General features: G+C 42.9%; 1 protein-coding gene across 6 annotated transcripts in view; it reads left to right on the top strand.

Moving 5' to 3' along the window:
• GNE (glucosamine (UDP-N-acetyl)-2-epimerase/N-acetylmannosamine kinase) overlaps positions 1-17184 on the top strand; it is a 326114-nt gene extending 308930 nt beyond the window's left edge. For 5 of the 6 annotated variants that reach the window (XM_081803176.1, XM_081803177.1, XM_081803175.1 and 2 more), the window contains exons 4-12: positions 182-334; positions 2676-2888; positions 6624-6711; positions 7477-7687; positions 10024-10153; positions 10503-10724; positions 12605-12787; positions 15379-15495; positions 16478-17184. In XM_081803176.1, the coding sequence (XP_081659302.1) occupies positions 182-334; positions 2676-2888; positions 6624-6711; positions 7477-7687; positions 10024-10153; positions 10503-10724; positions 12605-12787; positions 15379-15495; positions 16478-16713 (1553 nt within the window). In that variant the 3' untranslated portion in view covers positions 16714-17184. The remainder of the gene's footprint in view (positions 1-181; positions 335-2675; positions 2889-6623; positions 6712-7476; positions 7688-10023; positions 10154-10502; positions 10725-12604; positions 12788-15378; positions 15496-16477) is intronic. The other variant, XM_081803178.1, reaches the window with a different exon arrangement.
• The last annotated feature ends 1949 nt before the right edge of the window (positions 17185-19133 follow it).

Below are 19133 nucleotides of genomic sequence, written 5' to 3'. Positions count from 1 at the left end.
TTGTTCCTGTGAGTTCTTATTGTTTGATCCTGTATTCAGATACTCTGCCTGGAATGTGGCAAACTGTTTTGTCCTTAGAATTTTTAAGCACAGACTTTGGGGTCTTGCTTTTTAGAATTTGCTTCTTCCTCTTTAAAATTCTTAACTAATGAAGCAGTGTGGTTTGATTTTCTTTAAACAGGTGATGATGTAAAATCTAAAGATTACATTGTTGCGCTACAGCACCCTGTGACCACTGACATTAAGCATTCCATAAAAATGTTTGAATTAACATTGGATGCGCTTATCTCATTTAACAAGCGGACCCTAGTTCTGTTTCCAAACATTGATGCAGGTAATTGAAAATGAAGTTATGCCACCTACTTTTCCGATTTGCTGTTTCTATTATGTCTTCTTTTGACTGCGCCTCCTATCTTGCTTTTATCATTGAAGCCATTGTAGTCTGAAATGCATTCCAGTTGTCAGGGGATCACCAAGTTTGTAGTAGATGGAAGTTTGTGATGTTTTTGCCGAGTTTAGTAGAAACTGAATAGGAAAGAAATACTACAAAAAATTTCTCCAGTCTCCACTGTAGTTCCACATTTAGTCTCTTCCCTCCAGTTTCTACCAATGAGAAAATGTAGCAGCTAAAAGACATTAACCTTAGAAGGTTGAAGGGTGTCTCTAGAAAAGTAATGATCCTAGTGAGTGCAGTAAAATAGCCACTGTTATTTCTTGTTCTCTTATTTATTTATATTAGCTATACCTTAGTCTTGAGCATAGGCAGTTGAGATCTGGAGTCCCCAGCCAGTTCATCCTCAAGCCTGACCTGGTTGACCATCTACTGGTGGACGATACTGTAGCCTTTGGTGCTGGTGAGACCTTAAGCAGGTTAATGGGAAGATGAGATATAAATGAGAAATGCAGAGCAGGACCTGACAATGCAGAATTTTCAATTACTGGTTTAGCTGATACCACTCATTGCTGAGCTTTTAGGCATCTTTTGATGAAGGAGGCAGGACCCTTCCCTGCAGTACCAAGATGTCACCATCTTACTCTGAAAGTATCCCTCTCTTAGTGTCTCTTGAATTATCTTTTCTGTTAGGGGAAACAGTGTAGGATGTTAGTTGGAAAAAAAGAAATTAAGAACCCCCAACCCAGGTTTCATCCAGGTAATGTACCAGTATCTCAAAAACCTTAATATTGATTCTTCTAATCCTTTCAATTTTCTAAACATTTGGTAATGTAATTATATGTCTCTCATTCAGTATTCATTGTCAGCGATACTCCATTTGTTATATACTTTCCTGATTGTATACACTTTAGAATTAGAGATATTTTTCCCCTAGGAAAATAAAGGGTCCCAGGAATACCTAAATCATGTCTGCTACTCACTTCTCCTCCTCACAGGGTTTTTGATAAAATACACATAAGGAATAATAGGGAAATAATCGTGGCATCTCTTTATCATTATGTGGTATAGAGCCCAATTCCCCAATGTAGGAGAACAGAAGTAGTGTCTGGTTTAGGCTTAAGGCCAGAGAAAGCCTTCACTGAGCCCAGATCTGAATCTTGGAATAGTACCATCTTCTGGTGTACCAAATGCTGCAGTAATTATAGTCAGTAACTGGCATGCTCTGGCAGGACTGGGCATAGAGAGAGGTGGTCAGGCCTGCTGTAAAGAGTTACACCCTGATCTGTTACCTACCTCACCACATAGAGAATGTTAAAAAGAGAAAACACATGCATGTCCAGCTTCTCTCAAGTCAGTAGCTCCTGCCCACTGGTGAACACAGTGTGGTAACACGGTGTGGTCTCTGGTCCCTGTCCTGCTGTCTAACCAATCTCGGTAGCAACCTTGTCTCCTTCTAGATGGTAGCTAGGAAAGGGTGAGTAAAGAGGCAAGCTGAGAGGCATTAAATATTGCCTCCCCTCATACATGTTTAACATTAAAAAACCCATGCATTTGAAATAAAATGTCAGCTACAGTATCAGAATCTACGTGTATTTTCTTGGAGCTTAGTCCATGTACGTGGGAGTGCTATCCAGTTGAGCTATTGTTAGTGTAAGTATGAGCATAGCTGAGGCGGAGGCTCTCTGATCAGCTGGGTGTGTGGAGCCTGAGACCTTTCAGTTCAGGAACTCCCAGCTTGAGAGAGAGAGTGCTGGCCTGTCTTGAACCTCTTAATTGCTGCTTAAGGTAGAGCTTTTATTGGGGCATCAATAAAAGGTACTTGCTTTGCTGAATGCTGTTTGAAAAGTCCCAAATGCTGCTGTTTAAAGTTCCTAGATGAGTTGAAGCAGAGAGCTGACCAGACATTTTATTTATTTATTTATTTATTTATTTATTTTTAAAGATTTTATTTATTTATTTCAGAGAGAGAGAATGAGAGAGAGCACATGAGAGGGGGGAGGGGCAGAGGGAGAAGCAGACTCCCCGCCGAGCAGGGAGCCCGATGCGGGACTCGATCCTGGGACTCCAGGATCATGACCTGAGCCGAAGGCAGTCGCTTAACCAACTGAGCCACCCAGGCGCCCTGACCAGACATTTTAGATAGTCATCATTCCTGAGAAGATCAGTAATTAAAATTACTGTCTCCCTAATAACCGTCGTGAATTCTTATAGGGTGATTTCTTTAGGTGGAAATGGTTTATCTCATAAGCCATTTAACAGGTGGTCCTTTTCATTTTGACAGGGAGCAAAGAAATGGTTCGAGTGATGCGGAAGAAGGGCATTGAGCATCATCCCAATTTCCGTGCAGTTAAACATGTCCCATTTGACCAGTTCATACAGTTGGTCGCCCATGCTGGTTGTATGATTGGGAACAGCAGCTGTGGAGTACGAGAGGTTGGAGCTTTTGGAACACCTGTGATCAATCTAGGAACACGTCAGATTGGAAGAGAAACAGGTATTTACCTCAGTTTGTGTCTCACTTGACTAGAAATCTGTGTGGAATCAGTGGCTCCTGCCCACTGGTGAGCGCAGTGTGGCCGCTGTCCTGCTGCCTGACCAGTCAGATTGGCAGCTTTGCCTCCCCTGGTGGCCACTACCTAGGAGAGTGTGAGGGGAGAGGCATGAAATATGGGGTCCCCCTTACACATCTGTGACCTTTTTTTCATCATATATTTGAATTATTACAAGGTTTGCATGTATTGGTGCTGGCATGCATTTTTATGAACGAGTGAGAGAATGAAGTTAATGACCAGTTGTCACCTAAAATCTATAAATAGCACAAAGTGATTTTTGTTTTTTTTAGGGCTCTGCTTAATATTTTTATGGTCTTTGTAATGTCAGAGCTAAGATTTTCTTAGCTGATTATGGTCTTTGATGGCTGTGTTTAAGATAGAATGATTGTGTTTTAAGTATATGAATGCTAGTCTTTGATTTGTGGGTACAGTAGAGTGCCTTTAGTGAGTACTCCAGAGCATGGAAATTCTAAATAAGATGCCCCCTTAATAACTAAAGTATAAGAAGGATTATTATTAATGAATTTACTAGCTGAGCTAGATCTCATTATTAATATTAGTCCAAGTTCTAGTAGTATCCATGCAAATATATTTCTGTAGCTAATGGAAAAATGTATATACTTTGTGGACAAAGAACTGGACTAGAATCAAAGAGGTTAGTTCCAGCTCTGCTCTTTCTGTGTTCATAATTGCTACCCTAATTTTCTGTTACCTTTAGGTCTTCCTTCTCTTTCATTCCCAACATATTACTTTGTTCCCCACTTCACAGAGAAAATACAAACCATTGAATTGAAATTCTCTCAACTTCATTCATTAAGAAAATATTTAATAAGCACCTACTATGTGTAGGCGCTGGGATTTGGCAGTAAACTATACTAACCAGGACTGACCTCTCATGTAGCTTTATTCTAGTGGGAGGGGAGATAGATGATAGACCAAAAAAAAAAAAAAAGGAAAAAGAAGAGTATCAGATGTTCTGTGTGCTGTGCAGTCTGTAACACAATGTAATATGATGGGATACATTAGATGGCATAAGGGAAGGCCTCATTGAGCAGATGATACTTCAGCTGAGACCTGAGTGACAATGAATCTGCTATGTGAGAATCAGGGAGAAGCAGAGGGGAACAGCCAGCGTGAAGACCCTAAGCTGGGAACAAGCCTGACGTATTTGAGAAACAGAAGAGTCAGTGTAGCTGTAAGGTAGTGGGCAAGAGGAAGAGTGATACAAGATGATGTAAGAGAAGGAGGCCGACCTTTGTAAGCCAGGGTAAATAATCTGGGATTTTTTCCTGAGTATCATGGGAAGCCATTTATGGGAGGTGGACACCATGTGACTTGCATTTTGGAAAGACCACTCTGTTGCTTTATGGAGAGTGGAATGTGGTGGGACAGGAGTGGAAGCAGGGAGACCAATTAAGAGGTTATTTCAGGTCATATGAGAGATGGTACTGGCTTAGAGTACCTAGTAATAACAGAGATGGACAAAGGTTAGATTTGGGGTTTGTTAGAGTACTCACTGCTGCTTGGATGTGAGCAGTGAAAGGAAGAAACTTTTAGATTTTTGGATGGAGCAGTGGCGGTACTCTTTCCTGACATGGGGGACGCTGCAGGAGGAACACATTTGGGAGGGGTGGAATTAAGAGTTCTCAAATGGCCGTGTTAAATTTGAGATGCCTATTAGATTTCAAAGTGGACATGGCAAGCAAGCAGCTAGATAGTTCTAGGAGAGTCAGAGTTAGAGATAGAAATTTGAGAGCGATTGGTATGTGGATGGTGTTTAGTTAAGATATCAGTTCATTTGCTGTAACAGAGAGACCCAAAATAATAGTGCCTAAGTAAGTTAGAATTTCTTTGTTTCTCATTGGTATAGCTCCACGGTCATCAGAGAATTAGCCTCTATCTGTCTTCTTGATAGATGCTCCACCTCTTGCTGTCAAGTCCACATTTTAGCCATTGGGAAGAAAGAGAGGAAAGGTGTCCTTCCTTTTATTTTTATTAATATTTATTTATTTGACAGAGACACTTTGAGAGAGGGAACACAAGCAGGGGGAGTGGGAGAGGGAGAAGCAGGCTTCCTGACTAGCAGGGGGCCCAATGTGGGGCTCGATCCCAGGACCCTGGAATCGTGACCTGAGCTGAAGGCAGACGCTTAACGACTGAGCCACCTAGGCGCCCAAGGTGTTCTTCCTTTTAAAAGCACACCCCCCTCAGAAGTTGCAAATATTTCTTCACATATCCTATCAGAATATAGTCACAGGGTCACATCTAGCTGTAGGGGAAGCTGAAGAATATAGTCTTTAGCTGGATTATCAGATACCCAGCTAAAAATTTTGATACTAGTACAGAGAAGGGACATGGAGGATAATGGTGCACTCTGCCAGAGATGTCATTTAAAATGAAGGGACTACATGAGATTGCCCAGGGGTGACATGTAAATAGGGAAGAGAATGGAGCCCAGGACCAACCGCTGGAGCCCTTCAGCATTTAGGGTTTTGGTGAGGAGGAAGGGGCCCGCAAGGAAGACTGAAAAGAAACTGCCAGTGGGGTCAGAGGAAACCCAGGAGGGGTGATAGCATTAAAGCCCAGGAAAGAAAGTGTTTTGAAGAGACAGTGTTGAACGCTGCTGAGAGTTCAAGGACGATTCGAACAGACAGTTGAACGCTGGATTTGCAACGGGTCTTCTGTTGTCAAAGGCAGTCTTGTATATTCTGTCAACACACTTAGATAAACACATGCCTACCCATCCTTTCCTTCTTACCTATTTACTTCGGAGGGTGTGGCGTCTCTCTGTCCTGCCCACCTCTCAGCCTTCTACCCATGTTCTAGATCCCCACCCTTCCTACTTTCTCCAGGACCTCAGGGGCATCCTTTCTCTGCCATGAATCTTCAGCCTCCTCATCATTGAAACATGCCTCAGCCTCTCACATCTTAGAAATAATGACCCCACACCTCTCTCTAGCTACCGCTCTTCTGCTCTTCTCTTCTTAGGCAGCTCTATTGAAAAATATGGCTATTTTCACTGTGTTGACTCCATCGCATTGGTCAGAAAATACATGGAGACAAAATGACTGAACAGCTGAAGGGCTTATTGACTGACTGACGAACCTCGCTTGAGCAGCTGATGAACAGCCGGCTGAGTAGATGATGGAAAGAGTGGACACACTAGACAACTGGGGGGGGTGGTTCGCAGGTGCTAGATTCATGCATGTCATTTATTTCAGTAAATCAACAAGAACTTGATTTTTTTTTTAAGATTATTTATTTATTTATTTGACAGTGAGAGAGGGAACACAAGCAGGGGGAGTGGGAGAGGGAGAAGCAGGCTTCCCGCTGAGCAGGGAGCCCAGTGTGGGGCTCGATCCCAGGACCCTGGGATCATGACCTGAGCCGAAGGCAGACACTTAACGACTGAGCCACCCAGGCACCCCAACAAGAACTTGATTTATTCTCTTTGGGAATAAAGGACCCTAGTGTTCTTAAGTATTTGATTCATGGAAATCTTGCTGAGAGTGCTTTAAAAGGTATAAAGGAGAAAAGTTGATGCTGCTCCAATAGAAGACTCATTTGAAGTTCTCTGGGTTTCAGGGTTAATTTTGAGCACAACACAGCACATTGCTAATTTCTTTATTCTTTGGACATTTCCACTTCCAAATCATTGTGTCACTGGGTTCACCTAGGGGAGAATGTCCTTCATGTCCGGGATGCTGATACCCAAGACAAAATACTGCAAGCATTGCACCTTCAGTTTGGTAAACAGTACCCTTGGTGAGTATATATACCCTTTTTAGTGATTTCAAAGGGGAGCTGCCTCGGGTATCATTTTTAAGCTGTGACCATTCTTCAGTTCATTTTAACGGAGTTTTCATTCTGCATCCCTAGGGGTCCCCTAGCTGCTAGTGAGACAGGACTTGCTAATATAACCCCTATTTTTCTACCAAGGGTTCAAATGGAGGATAACTTCTTTTATTTGTCTCAGTTAATTAATATAGCACTTCTGCCAGGAAATACGTCTTTAGCCTACTTTGACTTTTTGTAAATCTTAGAAAATAACTGATTTTATTTAAAAATAGTCTAGTTCAGCATTGTAGTTTAGACTGCTCTCCTTTCTATTTCAAATTAATGAGATTTTCCTATATTTGAATGTTTGAAATGTTTGAGTTCTGAAAATAACTATTTTTCCCCATGAATGTAAAGATTAAAAAAGCAGTAAGTACATAAATTTGTTTTCCCAAACTATGTTATATTCTGAAATTGGCTTAACAAAGATAATTTGTCTTTGATGATAGAGGCATTTGCTAATGGTATCTCAGGCTGAAAATAGCTGTATTTCAATCAGCAGTAGAATTAGACCTTCCGTTAGTAATGTGCATGTACTTACTGTGTTGCTGGAGATATCAGATGTTGTTATTTTAAAATGAAGAAGCACAACTTTATTACCTGAAGTCTCGGTTTCTATTTTACCATGTCCTACATATCATGTAACATGTATGAGAGAAGCATTTAATTTAATTGAGTTTTTTGATATTGCAGTTCAAAGATCTATGGGGATGGAAATGCTGTTCCAAGGATTTTGAAGTTTCTTAAATCTATTGATCTTCAAGAGCCATTACAAAAGAAATTCTGCTTTCCTCCTGTGAAGGAGAATATCTCTCAAGATATTGACCATATTCTTGAAACTCTAAGTGCCTTGGCTGTTGATCTCGGCGGGACAAACCTCCGAGTTGCAATAGTCAGCATGAAGGTAAAACAATTCCCAAGTCTTAACTTCATATCTTATATAAATAATTGATTTTTTTTTTTAAGTATGGTTGGAAGGTAGGACTAGAAACATACATTAGAGCTTGTAATCATTTGCCCACGGTATTGACTTTTGGATCCATTACAATGTTTGCCTCACTGTTTTACTAAGCATTAACATTTGAAAGAAGTAAAATTCTCTGGGAATCCAAGTTAGTAGACTTCAGTTGACAGTGGAAGACCCCTTATGCACCAGAGAGGGCTCTTGCCATCCAGGAGACCTGGAATTCTATACTTGGTAAAGCATGGAGCATGCTGATTACTGTCCCTACCCAGGGGAGGGTATCAGCAAATGGTGAAGGGAATTGCATCTTCTCTAGATAGAACATGATTTTAGTTGAGTATAGCATACCTTCAATCCCTTAACCAAAAGACCAACACAGTGTTGACAGAAACTGAGAGAGCCTTCGTAAAAACATAAATTATTCATGTTAAAATGATCTCTGATGACTTAAGAATAAACCTACCAGAAAAACCTTTGAAATATTTTAGTATATAAAATTTTAGGAGTCCATGAGAAATGGCAAGGATTTAAAAAATAAAGTTGTTTAGGTCAAATAAAGCAAAGCAAAACAAAACATAATTTTCTCAGAAGGAGCCAATGGTCTCCTTTGTAAATACTCTTTAAAAAGCATTAAGAGAAGATTTTCTTAACCTAAAGATGGTCTTTCTGGATCACTAGCCAGAACCCTTTGTAGTGGTCAAATTCTAGAAACATTCCTATTAAAATCAAGAAGAAAAGAAACATGTTTTCTGCAACATTATTGCACATAATTCTGGAAGTTAGGAAGGGAAGAAAAGCAAGGAACAAACAGCACAATGGGGATTGTGCACAGAGTAAAACAAAAAATATTATGACAATATGAATAAACAAGCTTGCAGAATTAATAAGACACCTGAGTAAAATGGATGTTAGGATAAATACATAAATACCAGTGACTTCCTACTTGCATGAAATTTTAGGCAAAGATTTTTGAGTTTTCCTGTAAATGAGTGTTTGTTAGCCTGACTGCACATTAGCATTACCTGGAAGCTTTAAAAAATATATAGGTACCTGGCTCCCACCCCAAGACTAATTTGAATTTCTGGGCGGCATCAGTATTTATTCAAAGCCCAGGTGATTCTGCTGCACAGTGAACGTCTGAGAAGCACAAGTTTAGGTTTGCTTTCTTGTTTGTTTGTTTAGTTTAAGTAGGCTCCAAACCCAGCATGGAGCCCAATGTGGAGCTCAGACTCACGACTGTGAGAGTAGGACCCGAGCCAAGATCAAGAGTTGGACCTTTAACCAACTGAGCCACGCAGGCGCCCCTAGGTTTATTTTTTAATGACAGTCATTAGTGACAGCTCTAACCGTTGTAAATGGATAAAATCCGTTAGTAACAGAAGAATGGAAAAAGAACCTATTCAGAACAACAACCAGAAAAATTGTAAGAATCATCTAAACCAAAAAACTATGTAACCTATATAAAGAAAGCTATAAAACTTTAGCATATAAGGTAAAGGCTTGAAAAATGTCCTGGATGGGAGTGCTGAATATTGTTAAAATGTCAGCACTTTCCAAATTGAATTACAAGTTTAACATAATTCTAGTCCACATTTTAATGGGATTTTTTTTTAAAGTTTAACAACACTGTTCTGAAATTTACTCAAAATAATGCACAAGTGAGTAGAGCAAAGAAAATTTTAAAAAAATTTAGGAGAGACTCTCTTTGACTAGTATTAAAACGTATCACAAAGTGCAGTAATTTTATTTATTTTCGGGGGGCAGCAAAGCAAAGTTTATTGAGCGATAGCAGTGTGATAGTACAAAGCTCCCGAAGAGGAAGGGGACCCGAGAGGGTTGCCCACAAAGCGCGGTAATTTAAACATCATGGAACTGTGCTGTTATTGGCTTCTGTTCTGGGAGGTGATTAAAGGTTCACCTCCTTAGGATATTTATTTAGTTGCCTTAGTTTTTAAGCAAGGAAATTTTGTCAGCCTGAAAGAATAAACTGTGACCTTCTCATGAAGATTGAGATTAGCTAGCATTCACTTGGCGCCGGAAGAGGGCCCGTGGTTTGCTGTGGAGCCGCCACTGCTTCAGGATGGCTCCCAGGAGACGGCTTGGGCGCACCTCAGGGCTGGCCTGTACCAGACTGGCTCCCTCCCGAGCACTCATCTAAATCTACAGGACTCTCTGTCCTATGGCGAAGTCTGATTTAGCATGAAAAAGGTCGGAAGATTCACAGGATGCTCCTTAGGTACGATCAATGAGATAGGTTTGTTTTTTTTCTCTTTTAGGGTGAAATTGTTAAGAAGTATACTCAGTTCAATCCTAAAACCTATGAAGAGAGGATTAATTTAATCCTACAGATGTGTGTAGAAGCTGCAGCAGAAGCTGTAAAACTGAACTGCAGAATTTTGGGAGTAGGTGAGATTGTGAATTGCATATTCAAGAAATGTTCATTTTGATATACAGAGTTTACTGAGTTCTGATGCATGACTGACCGTCAGGTCACTGCCCTGTGTATGTGGCTCCAGGTCCTGTCTCTGGGCCCCAAGCATGGGGACTTTCTGGAACACCAGTAATCATTATAGGTACATTGGTGGGGAGCTACAGATTTAGCTCAGAATTGCCTGACATTTCCTTGCAGTCTTTGGTAATATTTGTCTTAGGAGATCTTGGGTGAATTAATTTGTGCTTGAAACCCAGGAATTTGGCACACTTTTCTAAAATGGCTTATGAGAATTATTTTCCTTTTGTGTGTGGTGGAGCTCAGGTATTTCTACGGGTGGCCGTGTAAATCCTCGGGAAGGAATTGTGCTGCACTCAACCAAACTGATTCAAGAATGGAACTCCGTGGACCTCAGGACCCCCCTCTCTGACACCCTGCATCTCCCCGTGTGGGTGGACAATGATGGCAATTGTGCTGCCCTGGCGGAAAGGAAATTTGGCCAAGGAAAGGGCCTGGAAAACTTTGTGACACTTACCACAGGCACAGGTGAGAGAAGTGAGGGCAGGTGGCTCCGGGAGCTAGACTGTGTGTCGGGGCATGCCCTCAGCATCATCCAGGCAGCTTGTAAGTCTGCTTTAGTCTTCACTTCCTGCTTGAGTAGAGCCAGAAGGTGAGCCCCGTGTGAGTGCATAGGGCCTTCCTAGGCTTTCCTGAGCATGTGCCCCGCCCTGGGCATGCATGTGGACCTCAGACTCCCAGGAACTTGTCAGAGCTATTCAAAGCGCTTACTCCCCAAAGCTACTCATTCCCAGCTTCTCCCAGTCTTTTTGGTTAGTATAATATTTGCCTCAACTATCAGATGTTGTCCTGGACAGCGGAGACTAATAAATATATTTTTCCTTTAAATGTCTTTGACAAACACCCCCTGGGTAGCCCCCTCAAGTTCTGAGGTAGGTGCCATAACAAGCTTTTTGAGGTGGGAGCTGCCAAGTAGGTCAAAACAAACCACCACAGTTTTTTGAAAATAGTCTTGCTCCCTCCAGTACTGCCATCTTTGCTGAGAATGTGGGCTGGTTCAAGGCCACCAAGCTGGGGAGGGGGTGGTGGGACCAGAAAATGCCAGAAAGCGCTCTCATTAAAATTCAGCTGTTGTTTTTTTTTTCTTGATTAAGCATTCCCCTGGTTGTTACAAACTTGTTAGTTTCCAGAGCTCCAAAAAAATTGGTTCTGACAGTTTTTGCCAGTTTATTCATTGCTTTAGTGAAGGGATGGACTTTTGGAGTTGCCTACTCTGCCATTTTTGCTGATGTTCTAGTTTGTTTTTGGAATGAGGAAACAGACTCCGCTAGTAGGTGGTTGAGCCACCGTTTGATCCCAGATAGGTCTAACCTCAAAACTTGTGTGCTCTTGAACTCTACATGATGCTACCTCCTCTGGAAGCTCAGGCCCTTCTTCTCTTAGTCTCAGACACAGTTTTAGCAAGCTTGGAGATCATTTCCTAGATTTCCTGTCAGAGCGGATAGTTTGCAAATTAGAGGGGTGGAGTTGAAGAGTAGGTGCCACAGGAAGTAATTGATGGCAGGATAAGTCTAAAAAGCAGAGCTTTCTCAGGCTTTCCTCCTTAATGACTCCTAAACGCCACAAAACAAGAGTCATTGATACTCATAATGACTGAGTCACAGAGTTTTAGACATGGTGGCATTAAGAAGAGGCAAAATCATATTTTGTATGCTCTGTTTAAGAAAGAGAGTGGTGTCTGATATATTTTGGAAAGATGGTCTTCCCTTGAGTTTCCCCTACACCGGAGCCCAGGATGAGGACTTAGGTTATTTTATGTCGGAGGTGTTCCTGAGAAGCAAGAGTGAAGGAGTGAGAAGAGTAGAACAGAGTAGGTGGAAAGCCATTATCCAAGTTGCCTTGAGTGCAGTGGGGGCTGAAATCTACCAGAACCTGCCAAGAAGTCTGCAGACCATCCAGAATTGTCCACTGGAATCTGCTGGCTCTTGCCATGCTTGGTTGAGGATGCCCTGTGCTCTTGTGGATGACGAGACTCTTACTTTAATGTTGGAGATGGCCTCGGTGAGGAGACAGGCCATCTGAGCTTGAGGTGGTATACTGTCAGCACACAGTGAGTCCGAGCCTGTGTGGATCTAGTCCCCGCAGCTGTGGTTGAAATCACAGTGAGCCAAGTAGATGCAACACAGGGTTGCAACATTAGGGTTAAGGTTAGGGATCTGCTTGAAATATTTCCCTCCAAAATGCTTCCAGGTAAAGTGTCGGTACTTAGTAAGTTCCAGCTCCTTAGGAGAGAAGGCATCATAAAGAACCTCACATTCCAAAGCTTTGCTAAACAGACGAGGAGTTGCTATATCACAGCTTCCTGTTTCAGTTGAAGAGCCACCTCAGTGATTGTTCTCTCACTGTAGGAATTGGCGGGGGGATCATCCATCAGCACGAGCTGATCCACGGAAGCTCCTTCTGTGCTGCAGAACTTGGCCATCTTGTTGTGTCTCTGGATGGGCCTGATTGTTCCTGTGGAAGTCACGGATGTATTGAAGCATACGCCTCTGGAATGGCCTTGCAGAGGGAAGCAAAAAAGCTACATGATGGTTGGTTTCTTTCACCTGAGGAATTAAATAGCTATATGGTAGACAAGTATTTCAAAGTAGGTATTCCAAAAAGAGCTGGACACTGAAGCCAGAACTTTTACCCTTCTCACTTCCTGGAGGAAAGGCGGGGCTTCCTTATACCAAAGCTCCGAAATCCCCTTAGTCCTGACCCATATTAACACTTCCCAGTGGTGGGGATGGACAAGGGTCTTGAGCTGCAGGATAGCGGGGAAGATTTGATTGTTTCCTCAGCCCCTAGCTGAAGAAGTAAATGGATTAACATACTACAGTTGTGAACTCTGAGTCTATTTGAATTAAAGCTATTTCTGGACATGTTATAAAAGTCAGGATGGTTTCTAGTCTAATGCAAGAGGGAGTCATTTACTATCATTATAATACAGTGTCAGGTGCCCTGAGACTGATGGCCAGGGGATGTAGATGCATAGGACACCAGAGTTCCCTCCCTGCCCTCTTCATGGGGGGAAGGGAGTGTTAAGGTGCTGTCTGGGGGTTGAGAGAGGGTAAACAGAATTAGCAGGGCAAGTTGGGATGAGCCAGGGATGCTTTCAAGCCTGGGAAACAGTCCTGTGGGTGCATAAAGGGCAGGGTAGGGTTGAGCGTAGCAAGAGGTAGGCCAAGACCAGCACCTAATGGAGAAGCCATTGAGAACTTCTGGGGGAAAAACATGGTCAGGTCTGAATTTGAGACTCTTCACTAAACTGTAACTTTTTGTTTTCTGGGAGAAAAATAGTAGTCGAATGGAGTAGCTTTAAACGGTACAGTTTTAAGAGTGACTTCGGTTTTCTCCTCGGAGCCGGCTGCGGCGGAAAGGGATGTGGGGGTGGGGGGTCCCGCCTGCGGGATGTGGGCTGGAGATGTGCAGGCGGCAGCTGGCTACGGGGGTCTCGCGCTCAGGAGAGAGTACTGGGCTAGAGGGTGGGGATTTGGGAATCATCAGTGCTGAGGTGCCAGTTAAATGTCTGAATGAGGTTTGGAGTGAGGCAAGAGTCAGGGGTGGAATTCTGCAAAACAGCATTTAATGGGCAGAAAGGAAAACCAAGAAAGGGTAAAGTCACAGAAGCCAGAGGGAGAGTGTCTCAAGGAATCACACTGGGAATGTCAAGTGCTGCTTATGAGTAAGAGAAAATCAGAAGAGCTCATTGGCTTTGGCCATGAGGACATGATTTGAAACCCTGAAAACTTTGTTTTTCAACTTCTTTTTTATCATTAGCCTCCCTTAGGGGCCTGTTTGGACATTTTTTTCCTAATCATTGCCTCCACACCTGATACTTCACAACCACAGATCTGTTTATCTGTTTGTGTTTATGTACTATTTGTATAAAAAGAGTAAGCTTTTTTTTTTTTTTTTCCCCTCAACAGTTTTTGTCTCCCTGGGGGCAAATGCGTGTCTTAAGAAAGAGCGCACTCAAATAAGCCTGACTACTCTGAGTAAGAGGGAAGAAGTGCTTTGAGGACAGGGAGATTGTGAGCATCTGTCGGTGGAAAGACAGTGGGGATGGAAGCGAAGATTGAGAATGCAGAAGAGAAGGGGCAGTTGAGTCCCCACTGTAAGGCCCTTGAGGAGCGGGGAGGAGATGAGCTGCAAGGCTGGGTAGAGGGCCTGAGAGAGGGAGAGAAGGAGTGAAGGTGTGCAAATACAGACATGTTTTTAGGCGGGGACAGGAAAGTAAGGGAACCCCTGCCTCGTGGGGTCCTTTATCAGAGAGGTCAGCAGTCCGGAGGTCTTATGGTAGTGGGGGTGGGGTAGAAGGTTTGAGGTGGTGGGAGCTGAGAAGAGCCATGCGGGGGAATGGGAGAGACTGGTGGGCAGCTGTGAGGAGATCCCTGGGCCGGGGCTAGGTAGCAGCCTGCATGGTTGGGATTTGCTCTCATCAGAGCCCAAGTATGATAGCAGATGAGGAGGATATGGACCTGGGTTGATGACGGGCAGAGTGAGGGGCAGAAAAGACAAGCACTACAGATAATAGAACTGCTTACTATTTAGTGAACATTGACTTGGCCAGCATTTGATGACGTTCTTTACGTCCATGATCTCATTTAGTCCTCAAATAATCCTGCTAGGGTACGTGGTGGTACCCCCATTTTCTAGAGAAGAAAAGGGTGTAGAAGGGATGTGCCCTGGATGTGGTTGTGCTGCTGGTTGTGGCTGAGCTGGTGACTGAACCCCGGTCTGTGTCAGTGCTTTAGGAGCTGCCGTAGGATGGGGGGCCTGCAAGTGACGTGCACCTGGGATGGATAAAGGAAGGAGAGAAATAGATGAGTCTCTGTTGCATGTGAAGTGAGAAGTCGGAAGCTAGAGGTCTGGCTGGGAGGCTCTGATCGGAGGTGAGGATTTTCTGGTTAGGAAAGTTCTGGATGATGTGTAAGCAAGGCAGCAAGAGGGCAGCAGTGGCCTCTGGAGCAATGTATGTGGACATTTGTGAATGAGAAAAAGCTCTGCCAATGTGAAAAGAACACGCTGTCTTTCTACTTGGGGGCTCGCTGCCCACAGGCAGACTTCTAAGCCCGGGCCCCCTGCAGGGCTGCCACGGCTCACTAATGCCCGCTGCTTCTCCCCTCTGCTCACACAGAGGACCTGCTCTTGGTGGAAGGGATGTCAGTGCTGAAAGACGAGGCCGTGAGCGCGGTCCATCTCATCCAAGCTGCGAAACTTGGCAACACGAAGGCCCAGAGCATCTTGAGAACAGGTGAGCGTGTGGCTCCGGGCAGCTCTGCCGTGGGGGGCCCTCAGACTGCCCAGGGCTCCCGCACATAACCAGCTTCCCTCAGGATTAGCGCCCTGGAATGTGTGGTCAGAGGTGTTTTTCCTGCTTTCTGAGAGAGAGAAAGGGAGTGGCATTCAAGGTATTTGGCAGCATTGCCTCTATTAAACAGGTTTTTTGTTTTGTTTTACAACTATGGATAAACTACTTGTTCGTCTTACAGGAAATCTAGAGAAATAGAGGAGAGTAAGAAAAAGTTTCACTTCAGGTTTTACCACTCAGAGATGAACTATTAACATCTGCTTCCAGTCTTTCCTATTTTTTTTTTTTTACATAGTTGAGATCATATGGTACAGTATATAGTATACCTAGCTTTTTTTATTTCAAAGCATAACATCATTTTCTCATATCAAGAATAAATCACGAATAGCTTTACAAGTACTGCTTTCTGTTATGTAGTGTGAATGTACTAAGTATTCTGGGCTGCTGACTCTTTCCACCATCCTCTGGCATTTTTGTTGTTGTTGTTTTGTTTTATTTTTTATTTTTTTTAAAGATTTTATTTATTTGACACAGAGAGACAGCGAGAGAGGGAACACAAGCAGGGGGAGAGGGAGAAGCAGGCTTCCCGCTGAGCAGGGAGCCCGATGCGGGGCTTGATCCCAGGATCCTGGGATCATGACCTGAGCCGAAGGCAGACGCTTAACGACTGAGCCACCCAGGCGCCCCATGTTGTTTTGTTTTTTTAAAGACTTTAGTTGAGAGAGAGAGAGAGAGACAGAGTACAGGTAGGGGGCGGGGCAGAGGGAGAAGCAGACTCTCCGCTGAGCAAAGAGCCCAGCACTGGCTCAATCCCATCGGACCCTGAGATCATGATCAGAGCCAAAGGCAGACGCTTCACCTACTGAGCCACTCAGGCGCCCCCTCTGACGTTTTTGATTTGATTTACTTTTTTGTTTTCTTGTAGCTGGAACGGCTTTGGGTCTTGGGGTTGTGAACATCCTCCACACCATAAATCCTTCCCTCGTGATCCTCTCTGGAGTCCTAGCCAGTCACTACATCCACATCGTCAAAGACGTCATCCGCCAGCAAGCCTTGTCCTCGGTTCAGGATGTGGACGTGGTGGTTTCGGATTTGGTGGATCCTGCCCTGCTCGGCGCCGCAAGCATGGTTCTGGACTACACAACTCGCAGGATCTGCTAGGCCTCTGGGGAGCGGACCTGGACCGAGACTCAGAGCTTCTTTGTGGAATCAGGTTGTCTTTTAGACGAGCGTTTCTTAAAAAGCAGTTTTGGTATTTAAATTTGGTATTTGGCAGGTGACTTCGGCAGTTAAATTTTTGCTTTTAGTCTCCTCTTCCGAAGTCACCTTTCCCAACCCTCACTTTTGTAGATGCTGCTCTTTCTGGGGTCATTTCAGCTCAAACCCTGTAAGTACCAGTCACAATCTTCTGTGCCAAAGGAGCTGTGATCGTAGACAAGGATGCCTCAGGGCTCTGCTTACTAGATGGACCACGTAGACCTGCAGGCCTTGTCTGAGGCGGGGCCTCGAGACTGGAGTGTAAATCACTCATCCTTCCTCCTCTCACCCTAAACTCAGATTGCAGAAAGGGATCCGGTCAGGAGACAGAAGGAAATCTCACTGTGAAAGGCTTAAGTAAACTTTTTTTAAAAACAGCTTTACTGGGGTATTTTTAAAAAGTGTACAATTTGATAAGCTTTGACATGTATACATCTGTGAGACCATCACCGCAGTCAAGACATTGGACACCTCTGTCACCCCCAAATGTTGTTTGCGTAACAATGTTATTTATTACTCTTGCAGAATCTTGAGCAACTTTAGGGATTTGAATGACAGTGGCCCTGCTGACCTTGTCCTTATCTTCTTAAGGACAGCTGAGAAGCCACTAGGACTTACAGCCTCTGAAAGGAGATTAACCATCCCCAAAGGATCCTTGCTGCTGACAGACACCTCTCCCTTCAGTAACTTTTCATGCTGATGTTGAGTAGGACTCTGGAGTATCTGTTAAGGCAGTGTTTGCGGAGCCCGGATCTGTGACTCTGGATTCGGGCTCAATAAGATTCTGTGCTTTCATTGGTGTCAAGATACAAAGGCCAAGATTCTTGCTATCAATTTTAACCTAGAAGAAATGCTAATACCCATTTATTAAGTACCTACTGTATGCCAGGCTCTGAACTAGGTGCTTCATATAAATTATTCTAAATTCACACAACCTGGGAGGTAAGTGTCCTCATTTCCATTTTATACGACCCCAAACTAAGTCTTGGTGTGCTGAAGTGATGGACCTAAAGCCATGTGGCTAGTGAGTCTCAGAAACAGAGTTTGATCCCAGGTCCCTCTGTGCTTTTCTGCTACGCCATACAACCTCTCAGATAAAAAAACTTGCAAAATGTGAATATATCCTAATTTACTTCATGCTACCAACAACTTTAATAAGACTGACTCACTTTGTCTTTGATGCTGTCCCTCAATGATAAATTTAATCAAATATTCCTCTATTCTGTGGACATTCTGCCAATACAGTATTTGGTCTAGTGACAGGTTTTTATGGGTACTTTTAGATGATCTAAACAAGCATATGCATGTTTTTCAGATTTTTATTTTAGGAAAACCTGAAGGTTTGCATTGTTTCGGTGTTAGCATACAAAATAAAGTGAAAGAATCAATATTGCATTTGAACCACTTCCTTCCTGGTGGGTTCATGTGAAAAGATAGGTTGGCTGATTCCTAGAATTCCACCAGCCCTGAAATAACCTCCAGGTCCTGGTTATTGTTGAAAAATTCCACAGTGATTCCTAGGAAGGAAGCTGGTCTGCTTGGCCATCAACGTCCGGGGGGAGGCGGCATGGTTCCTTGGCGACATCTGTCACTGCTCTGGACGCCAGAGAGTTGCATTGCTACCAAGTTTCATACCAAATATTTGGAAGGATGGTACTAAATCTAAAACCAAATCTTAGTTTTTATTAAATTCATGGAAAGGCTAATATATTCCAACAATAATTATTACATATAGTTAAATAATCACATATTTATTTTAATGTAAATATTTTTATGTTACTGTTCTGAGCCAAATTCTAAAGAAAAAATAAATATTTCTTTGTGGAAATCCTAACATTTTTGCATTTTCTTAATTAGTTAAAATCCCTTTCAGGAAGAGATTTCTGTTGTTGCACTGCTTACTTTTCGAAGGTAATGTAACTTCTTAAGGCATCTAATATGAATTTCTTAACAACAAAAATTTTTTTGCTAATAGGAAGCATGCTATATAACATTTGTATATATTGAAAAATGATCACCACAGTAAAAGAACCATCACCTTACATGTAGAACTTTTCTTTCTTGTAATGAGAATGTGTAAGACCTACTCTTGTAGTGGCTTTCAAATATACAGCTAAGGCATCTGTATATAGTATGGACATACCTCATTTTATTGTGCTTCACAGATAATGTGTTTTTACAAATTGAAGGTTTATGGCAACCCTGTGTCACACAAGTCTCTTGGCACCATTTTTCCAATAGCATTTGCTCACTTTGCGTCTCTGTCATACTGTGGTAATTCTTGTAGTATTTCAAACTTCATTATTATGTTTGTTGCAGTGATC

This window comes from Leptonychotes weddellii, chromosome 14, assembly GCF_054177405.1.
Source record: "Leptonychotes weddellii isolate Sample4059 chromosome 14, ASM5417740v2, whole genome shotgun sequence".
Classification (NCBI taxonomy): domain Eukaryota; kingdom Metazoa; phylum Chordata; class Mammalia; order Carnivora; family Phocidae; genus Leptonychotes; species Leptonychotes weddellii.
The sequence above is the reverse complement of the archived record's forward strand: the minus strand, read 5'-3'. Positions and strand labels throughout refer to the sequence as shown.